The 14,357-nt window shown below is 35.8% G+C and overlaps 1 protein-coding gene across 2 annotated transcripts in view; it reads left to right on the plus strand.

Annotated features, from left to right (window-relative positions):
- Positions 1–14,357, plus strand: part of pth2ra (parathyroid hormone 2 receptor a) — a 49,672-nt gene that overhangs the window by 23,923 nt on the left and 11,392 nt on the right. For both annotated transcript variants that reach the window (XM_008402500.2, XM_008402507.2), the window contains 3 exons: positions 6,016–6,076; positions 9,413–9,479; positions 12,606–12,700. In XM_008402500.2, the coding sequence (XP_008400722.1) occupies positions 6,016–6,076; positions 9,413–9,479; positions 12,606–12,700 (223 nt within the window). The remainder of the gene's footprint in view (positions 1–6,015; positions 6,077–9,412; positions 9,480–12,605; positions 12,701–14,357) is intronic.

The following is a 14,357-nucleotide window of genomic DNA, read 5'->3' on the forward strand; positions in this document are numbered from 1 at the left end:
AAAGAAGATGTTTTTAGGTCTTCCTCATGAAACAGAGAAGCTTAAAGTAAGTTCAAGTTGTGTCTTAATGAGATAAAATGACTCTTACTGAAGATAGGAGAAGAAACGGCACATTTTAGATGAAAATCAAAGTAGAAGAAGGCTCTGATGGTACATTTGTGCCAGGGGACCTGAATAGCCTGCTAATATCTTATAGAGCTTCCTGCTCTGACATTATCYAAGTTGTTGGATTTCTCTATAATTGAATGGAAAAAGTTCAGTAGAGAAAAAGACAATTGGGAAACCGAGTTGGGCTTTAACAACTCATTTTAACATGGCCTGTCTGATCCAATGTTTTTTTAATTCTGGAAATAAGCAAGAGACGTGCATTAAGATAGACAATTTTATATTAAATCGTTGCCTTTTATGTTGTTTTTTGTTGTCAGTTCAAATTTGTTTTGGTGCACACTGACTGATTGCATCCCATTTGCAGAATCAACATTGTCAAATGTTTTGATCCATTCAAGTTATTTGAAAGTAATTTAATAACATTTAATAGCTTCCAAAATGATGTGTGGACCGGTTAAATATTTGCACATTTTATTCCGTTAGTAGTTTAACGTTTTATTTCATTTGGTTTCAGCTTTGTTTCTTTATTATCATAGATTTCTCAATTTAGTTGTCTTTTTCTTTGTGGAAAATTATTATGGTTTGTATTAATCAGTCCTGTTCTCTTTTTTTTCTGCTAGCTTCAACTTGTATTGTATGAGTACTACTGTTACGACCCGGCTCGGCCAGGGGAAAGGGCAGTAACATTAAAGAAACCTAGGTGGTAAGGTTTAACAATTTACAGGTTTATTGTTTGGGTTTTGACAAAAAATAAAAAGGTAAAAATGTAGGGACTTACAACAAAATGTACTAAATAAAACAAAAATCCACAAAACAATCAGAGTTGTAAATCAAAGATCTTAACCAAACAAAAATGGACTTTCAGTACAGGTTAAACAAAAACAAACTACAAATCTCTAACAGAGATGCAAAGATCCCCCACAGGGACAAGACGAGTTAGCAAGAGCTAGCAAAAGCTAACAAAAACTATCAGAGCTAATAAAATAAGTTTACAGCAGTCAMCCAAACACCCAACAAAGCAGCGAGCTGTCTGAACAAAGAATCAGCCACGCCTTCTCCCTGGAAGTCCTTGGTTTTTAAAGGGGAGGCCTCTTCAGGGATTGGTGGAGCTGGCAATTGGTTAGCCAATTGCTGTAGGCCTCTGGGAGTGGCACAGGAAGACAGGGCTGCATCCACTTCCAAGTGGAGTCAGTCTGATTAGCCACTGCAAAAAAACCCCAAATAAACACAGAAAAGGCCACTGGCCGTAACAACTACATATATATCATGACTAAGAAAATAGCAGAAGAAAGAAGTTGCCTAAAACTCTGCTCTCTGATGCTTGGTGGTCGTTAAGATTTTAATTTGTTAAACAAGGCTTTACAAATGGATCATAAGCAGACTGATATTGAGAACTTAAAGGTAGTCATAAATGTATGTTGTCAAAATAAAACTTTGACAATAAAGATCACAAATCCTCAACAAGTCACAATATTATCAACAGAATATAAATAAAAAGAGAACCAAGCAGCATGAGTAGCTGTATGGGAACTTTGTAATAAACAGGATGATCTGAAAATAAAAAACATACAAAAAGGTTTTCCTCTTGCTTTAAAAACGTAGCACTTTGCTTTAAATAGTGTAAAATTTAAACAGTGTGGTCAAAGGAAGCTGCAGCAGCCAAATTAGCCTCTCTTTCACTGTAGAGGTTGTTAAAGATATTTAGATTGTGAGGGAATCAACTGAATTGATCGGGACTCTGATCCTATCCAAAGGATGTCCAGAGAAAGGCGACACCACAATCTGATAATGGACCAAAGTAAAACATTACAATCAGGTATTTCATTTTATAACATGAATATACATGGCGTTTATATTTTGAAAGAGACCCAAAAACAAACAAAAATAAAATTTTTCAATCAGCTGAAAATCCTCTGAACATTCATTTTATATTCTGTTTGGAATGAGTTAGAGAATGAATTATTGTGCAGCACATTCAGAACTAAAACCAGCTGATCAAACAGGAGCTCTGCTTCGGTTGCTAGGTAACGGGCTGGGTTTTTCTGGGTTGCTAGGTAACGAGCTGGGTTTTGCTGGGTTGCTAGGTAACGGGCTGGGCTATGCTGAGGTTACTAGGTGAGGGGCAGCGCCTGCTTTTTGTGACATTACATTTTTGAAACCGGTATTTTCTTTCACAACAAAAAAAAAAATTAATTTATTGTTAAATTTTTTTTTTCTTTTTTTGTTTTTGAGTTGTTTTTAGAAGCAGTCAAGACCAAAATGGAAGCATATAATTCAACAAAAATTTTCATATTAGGTCCCTTTTAATGATTTTATTCTCATTCATTTTTATACTATATTCATCAGATTCCTTTCTTTGAAGCATGTCATTAGGTAAGAATATATTTTCAACTAATAAGACTGGTACAAATTACATATGATTTACAACAGCTCAATTTAATAAATGCACTATTTAGTGAGAGCTTATTCCTACTTTTCTATGCATATTTACACATATCTTGGATTTTCTCTTTTAGAGTTTTGCTCTGAGTTAATTATTATAGAGTTATCGTTATTAGTCTGGTTGTTTCTTGGACATTTTGTTGCCTCGGCAGCCCTGCAGTTTTGTTAACTAAAACCTATTAATTTCATCATCCACCTTCCTCTAGAGCTGTACCTGCCTTTCTCATCAGCACCACTTCAGATGACACTTTCTAAAAACATTGCTGCATGACACCAATAGTCTTACAACAACTCATTCTCCCAGAAGTGCCTTTGAATTATTGCTTCTTATTCTCAAATGCATGTGCCTCACTTATAGGCCGGAAATCATTTCTTTAAAGAAAATGACACTTCAAGCTGTTTTCTCAGTGAAAGCCTATGGCAAAGACATTGTGTTTTTTTTCCAGCATATAGCTAGCAGTTTTGCTGACATGATGAAAGGAGCTTCAGGCAAAGCATATTCTAACCGAGGAAGATATTTTATTAGGAAAATGTGTGAAAGATTTCCCTGCCAGCATAAAAATCTACTCTAAAAAACCAACAGTGGTTCTTTACTTTCATGTGCTTTTGGACCTCAATAGTTTCTACGTGCAAAAGAAAATTTCAGAACACCTGCAAGTGTCTATTGAATGGTCAGTGACACTTAAAAACTTCGGAAACACTTATATACGAATCGATAAGATCAAATTGTGTCTCTCCATTTGCTTCTGTTCTCAGTGCTAGTAAGCCCTTCTGACCTAATTTCTCTAGCTGGAGCGATAGATAAAATAAAGCATTTAATTCGGATGTCTGCAGCTAACAGAATAGATGCCGACAAATGGGGGGAACCACTTGTCAGTCCATTAAAGTTTAATTTAAAAACGGTGTTAATGTTTAGACGGGTTTCTTATGAAGATAATGGAGGAGGATTTGCTTCAGAAATTCTTATCACATCTGCTGTTTGGACTTTTGATTACACAGCTAAAGTAGTTTCCGCTGAATAAACAGCGTTAGTGATGACAGTGTAAGTGAATAGATATGTTAAATTTTGCTTTATAGCCTAAATTTATGGTAACTGATCACACTTTACCTCAGACTTCTTTTTGTTTTTAGAATAATTTAAATGATTTATGGAACAACTGCATCTATAATTTTGTAAACAGTTCCGTAAACCCTAAATTCAGTTTGATGTGATTTATTTCCTAATTTGTTTGAAGTTCATCCAAAAGTCAACTATGTTAAGCGTGCTTTAAATGTATTATCAAATCTACATGAGCAATCTGATAATATAGTTAAAAACAAAGCAGCAGATGTATGTAGCTTTTAGCACCGACTTCTGTATCATCTTATTTCACATTTGTTGTTTTTTTTTTTGCTGATCATTTTGTGATGATTTCCTCGTGTGTAAAGCTGATAACACTTCCCAGCTTTATCTCATCATCCACCCAATTAGGCACAATTTTTTCTCCCCATTTTCTAATAATGAATGGTTCAATTTGAAAAGCCAAAAGGAGAGCTGCAGTAATTACAGTTATCTGGTCAGATTCAGATTTCCTAAAGCTCAATCCTGCTGATTCTGACTCGTCTCCAACATCTCTAATCTGCAGCGGGGATCTGACAATAGACCTCTCCACTTCATGCTAAATTGTACTAGAGAAAGACATGGAACCCTCATACTTATTGATCCATCACAGCACATCACATCAGTGTGCATGAACGTGGATATGCATTATTGATTAATACCAGTCTTTTAAATCCCCAGCAAGAGAGTGAAAATAGTTGCAGCACAAGAAGAACCACTGATTTTCCCATTTTTAAAAGCAAATTACATCTTTGAAAGACATGTTATACTTTTAAAAGATTATGTAATTTACTAAAACCAGGTGAAGCTGTCAATGACATTTGTACACTTGCAAAATAATAAAATAAACATTTAATCCTCAGAAGAAGAGGAAATAAGAGAGACCTGGAAGCACTATAAGCAAAATTTCCGAGCATTGATTGGTTAAGAGGTGGTGCATTCACAGTCTCGATCTCTGATCTGGAAACTTTAGACTCCCAGCATAACGGAGTGAGAGACACATGCAAATAGTGAGTCAGGCTTGTGATACAAAAAAAAATCCTTGAACTAAAGATGAAATTACTCATCCAGTTCTGCAGGACAGGTCTCAATATTCATGACCTAATTTTGTTATTTGGAACTTTTGAAACAAAAAGGAAAAAAGCAGTTTGGTCCTTCAGAAAAATTATTTTGTACAACATAAGCCCATCTGAAATTGAAGTGCTCCAAAAAATGAGAAGAGACAAAAGATTGCCATATAAAAAGAGTAAATGAGATTTACACAGACAGAAAACATGCTAGTGTAGAAGAAAAGAGTGCGAATAACAATGAAATAAATCAAAACATACACAAACAAGGTCAAGACAGTGACCTTGTTTGTGTATGTTTTGATTTTGATTCAGGGTTTAGTCACTAAATACTGATCAAATCCCTGATAAAAATCCCAAAGCGCTTCACAAAGAGAATATATACTTAAACGTTATTAAAATTAGACATTTTAAAAAGACAACGAGTGTATCAAATGATGGAAATAATTATAAACAATTGCATGCATATTAAAAAATTATCCTAAAAAGATAGATTGATTAAAGTCCAAGATAATATAAAAAGAAAGGAAGCTCTTTACATGGTTCAAGTTCAGCTTTCCTCTGATTTTTTATATCTGATCCTTGGAACTATAAGCAAAATGTGGCTTAATCATGTCAATGCTTGAGTTAAAGTATCTGGCTGTAGTAATTATTTAGGACAGAGCTTGAATAGAGGCCCTTGAAAATTAAAGTAAAATCTGTCCTAAAATGAACTTGTAACTAGACATTTTCATCTGTGTGGAGCATGAGAAGAAACTGTTGGTGAAATAAACAATAAGTCTTAGTTACACAAAGAATTATGGTTCAAGTCTTAAACAAAAAATGTTGCCTTTGTGAATTTAGTTAGGAAGTTATGCCTGTTTAAGTTCCTCCACTACAGCAGCACTGAGTTATTTTACAGCAAAGAAGTGACTACACTTGGTAATTTTATATATCATACAACTATGAAGCCTGGGAACTTCTTTACAGACACAATATACATGAGATCCTGCGGCATCCATGTGCTTTGATGGGTAGTAAAAGTGTGGAAATTGCTGTTTCTGCTGAAATGTGACTCGCGTCGGAGCTGCTGGATAGGAAGCACGTTTGTCACGTTGGCTGAGTGTGTAATAATTATATGTCAGCATAGCATCATTATGTGTTATTACATATACAGCCTTTCTGTCTCCGCAGCATTCTAGTACACCTTGTATCTGTTTTCTTGTGACATGAAGGAAATGCAATATGAAATCTGAGCTGGGAGTTGCATCGAGTTAAAAAAATAAATCCACTGAGTCACATCTTGTTTTGTACTTTCAGGTGTTCCTGCTGTGTTTGTCGCAATCTGGGCGATCGTCAGGGCAACGCTGGCAGACGCAAGGTGCACACACACAAATTGCATGAGTATTTATTTTGACGTTATTTGCATATTTTTGTCTGTCAAAATGAAAAGTGAAAAGATTGAACAATTAATTGTAATCAATGCAACATGTATTGATTAGCATGTATGAAAGAGAGAAAAGGCGACAGCACAATTACAGTCTAATTCATGTGACATTTGAGTCACCCGTGAAATCCAATTATACTCGCTTAATTTAATATGCAACACCGTTATGAACAAAAGTAGACACACAATGCAACAGGTGGAGGCACTGGAAATAATTGCTGTGGAAAGATGAAGTTAAATCTTAGTACTTCTCCCATCGCATGTTGTGAGCTACAGTTGATGAAAAGAGCATCCTTCCTATTGTTATTTACTGGGGAGAAATTATTCTGCTTTGGCGATGTGAGTGCTTCTCAAAGACCGTTCCTTTTCTCTTCATTGAAATGAACAAACAAAAAAAAAATCAAGAATCTGAAAGAAATTTCTGTCAAAAAGAAATGAAATACTTTAGAAAGGAAAAAGAAAATACTGTAAAGTTGAGTTTGGATCTGATATAAGGCACCACTTCAGTACAAAGCTACCCACCTGCTTACTGACACTCACTGGTAAAGATGTACATGAAGTCTTCCATTGAAATTAAATATTTGATTGCATTAACACACACACGCACACAACACACACACAAAGTTCAGAAAGAAAAATCAACCTTTAATTGATCATGAAAGCCAATGTGTCATATTTAACTTTTACTCATTCTGATTAATAATTAACCCAAAAAAGCTGAAGAGGAAAACCATTGTACCATCGCACATCAATCAGATGAATGTAACTTTATTTCCCACATTAATAAAAATGTTAATGTGGTCCCAGTAAATAAAATATGAACAATTCACCTTGTGTATTATCTCATAACTTCCTCCTGGTCATTACGGGTCTCAATGGTGCATCTCCTTGTGCGCAATCAAGTGTCTGCAGAGGCAGTTGTCATGAGTGTTTTGCCTCCAACAGATGACTTTCTATGGGGACTGTGATGTTGGTCTTAACCTCCCAAATAGTGGAAAGCATTAACCATGGTGTCCAGGTCTGAGAAGATGCTCAGATGCTCTCATGTCAATTATTCTTTTGATTTTAGTTACCTGTATTCTGTGCATGAAGTTGAAAATGTTTGTGCAGCTGCCCCTAGTGGTCAGGGGTGTGAATTGTACTCAGTCAAAGTGGCAGATGGCCTTTTGATTTTTCCTTCACTGTTTTCAAAAACTAGGTAAAGACGGTCAAGATTTGGTTAATGCAACCTCTGATATGGAAAGATATCGACCATTCATTTCAAGGCCAATCTCCAGGAACAATTTTTTCTTCTTCTTTTTTTATGGTGGTTGCTAGCGACATATTGATGTGCATTACCGCCATCTACTGTCCAGGAACTACTATGCTGCAACTTTTTGAAGCGTCCCTTTTCCAGCACACCTGAATCAAATGAATGGCTGATTAGTATGGAGGAATTCAAAGGCGCTAAACTCATGAATTAAGGGACGATACACAAAACTCCATTCTCTCCGGCTCACTGACAACCAGGAAGACATTTAATGCACATCTGCGGAATCACATATTACCTTTTCATCATCTCATTTTCATCGTCTCAGAATCCAAAATGTCTCTTCTTTTGCTTCTGGCTTCGAGCATTTATACCGTTTTCAGTCTGCTATTGTGTATTGGAAACCGTCTGACCAATGGAGTTCTGAATCTTGCTTCTGGCTCTGTTTTACATTGAGTGTGTGTTGGAAGTTCCGAGAATTCTGGCTGACCTCGTGGAAGTTAAATCTGCTCCCTCAGAGGACCATTAGTCAGATTGTTAGTTCTTATCTGTCCAAACAKAGACTCTGGCTGAGTCCCTTGCCTGCCAGGAATGTCTCGTACAACACCTTATTTGGTGTTGAACCAGCACAACATAACACATTTCTTTTCAGTGAAACATATCTTAATGTGAATTAACACAACTTTTAACTATTAACATAATTATATTCCTCAACATTAGTAGGTCTRATTAGTAGCTTATTGGCAGAGCTGAATGCCAATGAGAGGACCAGGTGAGTCGCTACAGGGTTGCATTTAAATGTTGTAGGATAGTAGCTCTAGAGAACTGGATTTGGGCATTTCTGCTTTAGATAATCCTGCCCTGTGCTCTCTCTTTTGATTGCTTCTCTTTGGTTCTCTGTAAGATTTAGGTCTGAGGACAGATGTATCCCCTGGAAAAAGATTGAGTTGGTCTGTTGAACCATATTTTTTCCTATTGATTTGGGCACACTCTTTGAGCCAAGGCCACCAAATGTTTGTCTATAATTTCTTGAGATTTTAAACAGTTGATTATGCAATGTACTCTTATCTGTATGCAGTCGAGAAAGTGAAAAGCCCTCCAAATCAGAGATCCTCTGCTGTACTAATTAGTCGGCATGAAGTGCTAATCACATTTGTGCCTTTTGCTTTACAGCAGACCAAACTGAAACGTTTGTGGCCAAAAATTCATGTCTCGACATTTCTTTGGTCTGTTTACTCACAACAGAGCAGATTGTTTTGTTTCAGTTAACTCAGCATGTTTGTATTGAATTTATTGGATAGAGAAGGTTTGGCATGTCCCCAAACAACCAGACAATCTTCCTTGTGCATAATCGCAAAATATATTTTATGACCTAACATCTCTCCAATGTCACATGTTTACCCTTGGTAATTAAAAAAGGCATGGATTTATAAAACAGTTTCAAGATTTCCCAGGAAAATCAAGTGTAAAAAGTAAGTATAAATTCAAATTGCAGTTAAGAAAAGTGTTGCTTTAGCTGGTCTATCTAACTTGCCCCTAGGAGTGAGTGAATATGTTTGTTTGCCCTGCGTCTCTCTGCATTGCCCTGCGGTGTAATGTCAACCTACCTTGGGTGATCCTTGTCTCTCCCCCAAAGACTGCTGGAGATGAGCACCAGCTTCCCTGGGTCCCTGCAAGGAAAAGCATGTATGGATGGATGGATAAAATTGTGAGGGATGAATCTGATTAAACATTTTCTCTCCCCGCTGAATAAACCGAAAGGTTGCACGTTTCTAAATTTGTCTCTGTGAAATAATGCTGCTGATATAAATGAGGAATTGATTATAATGGTATTTGCACATTTTTGTCAATCATGTCAACATGTGTTGCAGACACTGTATTGTCAGGTCCAGTGGATTTATATCTGGTACACCTTTCTGATTAACTTTTTCATAGTATGTAACCAAAACAAAATATAATTTTAACCTTTACATCAAAGTTATTTCACAGTCTAATTGTTTTGTTTTTATTTCATCATTCAGGTGCTGGGAGTTGAGTGCTGGTAACGTCAAATGGATTTACCAGGTTCCCATCTTGACAGCAATTGGGGTAAATGTGAACAGCATTCATTTTTGAAAAGGCATACGTTTGTCAGTTTTGTATGTAAAAGGGAAGATAAAAAGGAGAGGAGATGGATTTGTTAGCCTGCAACATACCTTCCACAAAGGTTAAAATTTGAAATATTGATTTCTCTGATCAGAAAAAAATTCAACCATTCAGTCATATATCCTCACAGAAGCCCAAACCAGTCACTGACACTCCCTAAAATGGTAACATGTGATCTTTTTGTTGCCCTTCAAAGTTTAAAGTGGCATTTAAAGTGAAGGTCAGTATTGTAGAACTAGACAAAGGTGATCTCTTATAATTGTAACTTGATTATTTTATAGATGACAATTCTTGAAGCGCTTCAAGAAATCAAAGGAATCAATCTCAAATTTGTCATTTTGCCCTCGTCCACAGGTTCTCCCTGAAGTCCCTTGAGAAAATACAACATTTTTGTCCAAATTTTCTCTTAATATGTTTGAGGTTTTAAATAATATTGTCTCCCACAATTCTGGTACTAACCTTTTCAGCAATTAACACGTTCTAAATTTTAAATGTAATTAATAATTTTTTTTTTTTTATATACAAATGTCCAGAACTGGAACCTTTTAATTGCGTTTCTGGTACATCTATAAATCTGATGCACATTCGACACCTACTAACGACATCAAGATGGGACTTTGGAAAAGACTATTGTTTTGTGCAAGTTGTGCTAAAAGGAGTTGGCGTGTCACTGAAGATATTGAAGCCTAAAACAACATCTTAATGCAAAACATGGTATGGAAGCACATACGTCCCCAACGCTAATGTCAGCATCCACAGTCCACATATCTAAAGAAGCATTTTTCTGAAATCTCTGATTGAATAACCTAAATAATGTCCAGTACTTAAAGGTGTGATGAGCTACATTTGTGGTTATGAAACAATTAACCCCAAGACGAGCTGTCTCCGTCTGTGGTTTTTCTAAAAAAACAAGAGCAAAGAAATTTGGGAAAATCGGTAATTAGAAAGATTGGCTCATTCTGCTTTTTCTGTTATTTGGAGAATTTTTCAAAACGTATTTTTTTCTTTTTCCTTTTAAGAATTTTTTTTATTTCCAATAAATGTTGATACACATATAAAGGGTGTGCAAGAGATTATAAAGTATGTTTCCTCATGCATTATCCTACTGTGAAGGCCACTTTATACATCCTTATATAATTACGTTTCCATCAATTTGCAACTAAAAATCTCCTGTTGATTCTAATCAGCTGCTGCTTTTTATTAGCATGTCCTGCTTGATTTAACTGATTTTTATTAATTTTTTTCACCCTGAAGACTCGGTAAGAGAGCGGACATGCTGGAAATGGGCTACATCTTACTATAATCATTAGAAATCTGCTCCAGTAATCTTTGCTCATTGACACAGGAAATTTCTTATTAGCAACCACCAAAGTGTATTAAAACTGGGTGAAAGGGCCATGGATAACATCGTAGTGTAGCTGTAAGCACCATCACAGAAAAGCAGATTTTTGCTTCAAACAAGTGACCAGTTTTTATTCCAAGTAGTGCATTTTGTCCCTCGTGCATGAATCCATTTTCTCTTGGTGCTCCCGTTTCCTCCCACTGTTCCGAAACCTACATGCTGAATTCTTTGGGGATTGCAAATTGGCCACAGTGTGGATGTCTGTCTCTTTGATAAACCAACTGCTCTTTTATAGCACATTTTATACAGTTTACCATTAATTCATTCTCGCACACACAAGCTTTCATCCCTTCTTTGTGTGTCGACTGTATTTGCACATTATCTTTGAGGTTTATTGTCTTGCCCATGGACACTTGAACATGTGAAACAGCTGGGGACTGAACTGCCACTCTTTTTTTTTTTTATTAAAGAACGTTTTGAGCTGGTGACCGACAGCTGAGCCTGCAAGCTGCCAAACAGAGTATTTGGCCCTATTCTATGATGATACTTAAAAAAATTTTTATAAAGATGAAAGTTAAATAACCACTTTGAATTCAATTCTCTCAGCACACATGGTTAATTAGCGTGGCACAAAGCTTCAAAAGGAAAACCTCAATGTAGGTTCTTCTAATTGGGAAGCTGTGACTGAGCTGTTGACTGGATTAGCATGGCTTCCTATATAATGTTTATGTTGATGAAGAACAAACAAATGTATGTAGGAAGTTTCTTGCCTCCAACACATTCCTCTTTGCCACATGGATTTATCGCTCTTCCATCTGAGGGAGAGTCAAAGGTTTTCGTTTCAGCAGGACAACTCACAAATCTCTCCTTTGAAGATATTTTCTGATCAGAAGAGATCAATAGCTCATTTTGGACAGATTTTTAATGAGTTGTAAACCCATACCCTCATCCAACTACTTCATGCATGTTTTGTAGATATGCAATAAATTCATAATGCGTGAAATTGTGACTTGTATGTTCAACATATTGTACAAGCTAAAACAATATTCCTATGCTAGAGGTTGGACTGGAGCTTTTTCTTCTATGCTTATTTACATCAGTTGATGTAAATAACTGAGTTTCATATTATAAATTCCTCATAACCCCCCCCCCCAAAAAAAAGGTTGTCTGCTGATACCAACTTCATTTTGAAATGAGAACTATTTCTTTAAGTCATTTGTTGTATAATCATTATACATTGGAAAATAAATGGTTCTGATTAGTCACTGGAAGCCCAAACGTAAAGGTAAAGCTTTATATTCTTCGTCATGTTATGTTATTCACATTTGTCTGCACAAAGCGAAAGAATTTGCATTTTTCTTTTATTTCAGTTTCATTGATCTTAAAATAATGCTGATGGTAATGAGCAGTAACTGAGTAGAAATTGCACTTTATCAGTCTGTATGATTAGCAGCCTTTAAAATGACAAGAGTTTATTAGAGGTACAGCTCCTTCATGTACTGCATGAAGTAGAATCTCAGTAAAACTTTGATGTTGTTCTTGTGTATAATCTTCACAGAGGAGGAGGTTTGTCTGACCTCCATTTGATTTACATAATCACATCTTTAGAACATTTTCTCTAACAAAAAAAAAAAAAAAATCTAATCACTGTCTTATTTCTTAGTTTGTGTCCCTAACATTTACGTCACAATTCAAAACGTTTTAAATGTTTTTTTCTCCCCTTTCAGCTCAACTTTGTTTTGTTTGTGAACATCGTGCGAGTGCTGGCCACCAAGATTCGAGAGACAAACGCAGGGAGATACGACACCAGGAAGCAGTACAGGTTTGTATTAAATTGACAAAAATGTGCTTATAAAACTTGCATTGTGTTATGTATCTGTACATTCGCTGTAAGGACGTGCACAAATGTACTGAGCCTGTAGAAAGGGAAATGTGATTTTTTTTTTTCTAAGAGGTATCAGCTTGTCAGAGGCATGTATCAGAAGATGCCACTTTTTTTTTTTATATAAGATGAACAAAATAATGTGATTTTTGAAACCAACTCTTAATGCTAGGGATATTCCAATCAAAGCTTTTAGTTCCTAATACTTAGTCTTCTGAATGAATGTGAGTGACACTCTGCATTTGTAACTAAAATTATACTTTTTGAAATTATCTGCATCTTTGAGTAAATGAATGCTTTTTTCTTTTTGAAGGAGAAAACTGTTTGCACTCGGTGCAGAAAAGAGCAGCAACATTTCTAAACTGAGTGGTTCTTTGTGACAGACACTTTATTAATTATGTATTCCTCTCTGTTAAGCTTTTCTATAATCACTTCATACTGATGAAATTTGCCCCAAACATGGAAACTTAGTCTGTTTTTGTACCCCAATTTTGTTGTTGCTGGAGTCTCCATGTCAACAGAGACAAACTTGGTACATCTTAGTACATTCTGTCTACTCGAGATTTTTTCCCTGGAAAGACAGACAGAAATCTCATCACATGTCTTTTTTTTTAAAAAAACGAGTGATTTTACCAGTAGATGTGAAAAAAAATTGTTTTGCATCACATTTACAGCAGTTAATAATTTTAGTCAAGATTTCTAACTCACTTATTCAGTGCAATTGAACATGTGAATGAGAGCAGTTGTTTTGGGTGAACAGAGCTAAACAGATGTAAATAAGCTGACAAAGGTGGTGGGTGACGTTTCAGTGGAAATCATCTCACACCATGAATACATGAGGCCTTTAGTTCTTTATTCAGCTCTCTGGGGTTTGTTTCGGACCTTGGGACTTTTGTTGAATGTCTTCCCTTATACTCTTAGTTGCAAAAATAGGCAGTGATTTTTATCCTATTTAAAAAATGTCACTGATCTACTGAAAATACAGACACCTGCACTTTATTTATTTATTTTTTTCCATAATCTGATACTTGTGACTGGAAGGGGATATTACTAGTTGCTGCAACTTTCCGTAATTTTCACAAGGAAGAAAAAAATACATATTTCTTAGGATATTTATGTAAAACCTCTCACATTTGTGAGAGGTTCCTCAGTTACATGGAACAGTGTTGCCAATCAAAGAATGCCTGACAATATTTATAACAAACTAATTCAAATGCTTCAAAAATCTGTACTTTCTGTCTTTACTCAGATTACATAGCTGGTCAGAAATTTTCCACCTGATTAAAGCAAGAAAGAAAAAAACATTAATTGCGCTGCAGCAAAGTCCTGTTTGAATCTTTACTGGGCCTTTCTGTGTGAAGATTGCATGTTCTGCTTTGAGGTGTGCTATTTGAGATGGATGTTACAATCAAGTTGGCCTAATTTTATTGACTGAACAATCAGATTGTTCAGTCAATTTTATTGAGTGATCCCAAGGAAGGAAGTTGTTTCATCTTTACGTAAGGGCACAGAATTAAGTTTTGTCAAGCTGATTTTGACTTTGTGGTTGAAAGTTGAAACTAGCTCTCATTATGTGAGCTATACAGATACACACACG

This window comes from Poecilia reticulata, linkage group LG2 (genome assembly GCF_000633615.1).
Source record: "Poecilia reticulata strain Guanapo linkage group LG2, Guppy_female_1.0+MT, whole genome shotgun sequence".
Lineage (NCBI taxonomy): Eukaryota > Metazoa > Chordata > Actinopteri > Cyprinodontiformes > Poeciliidae > Poecilia > Poecilia reticulata.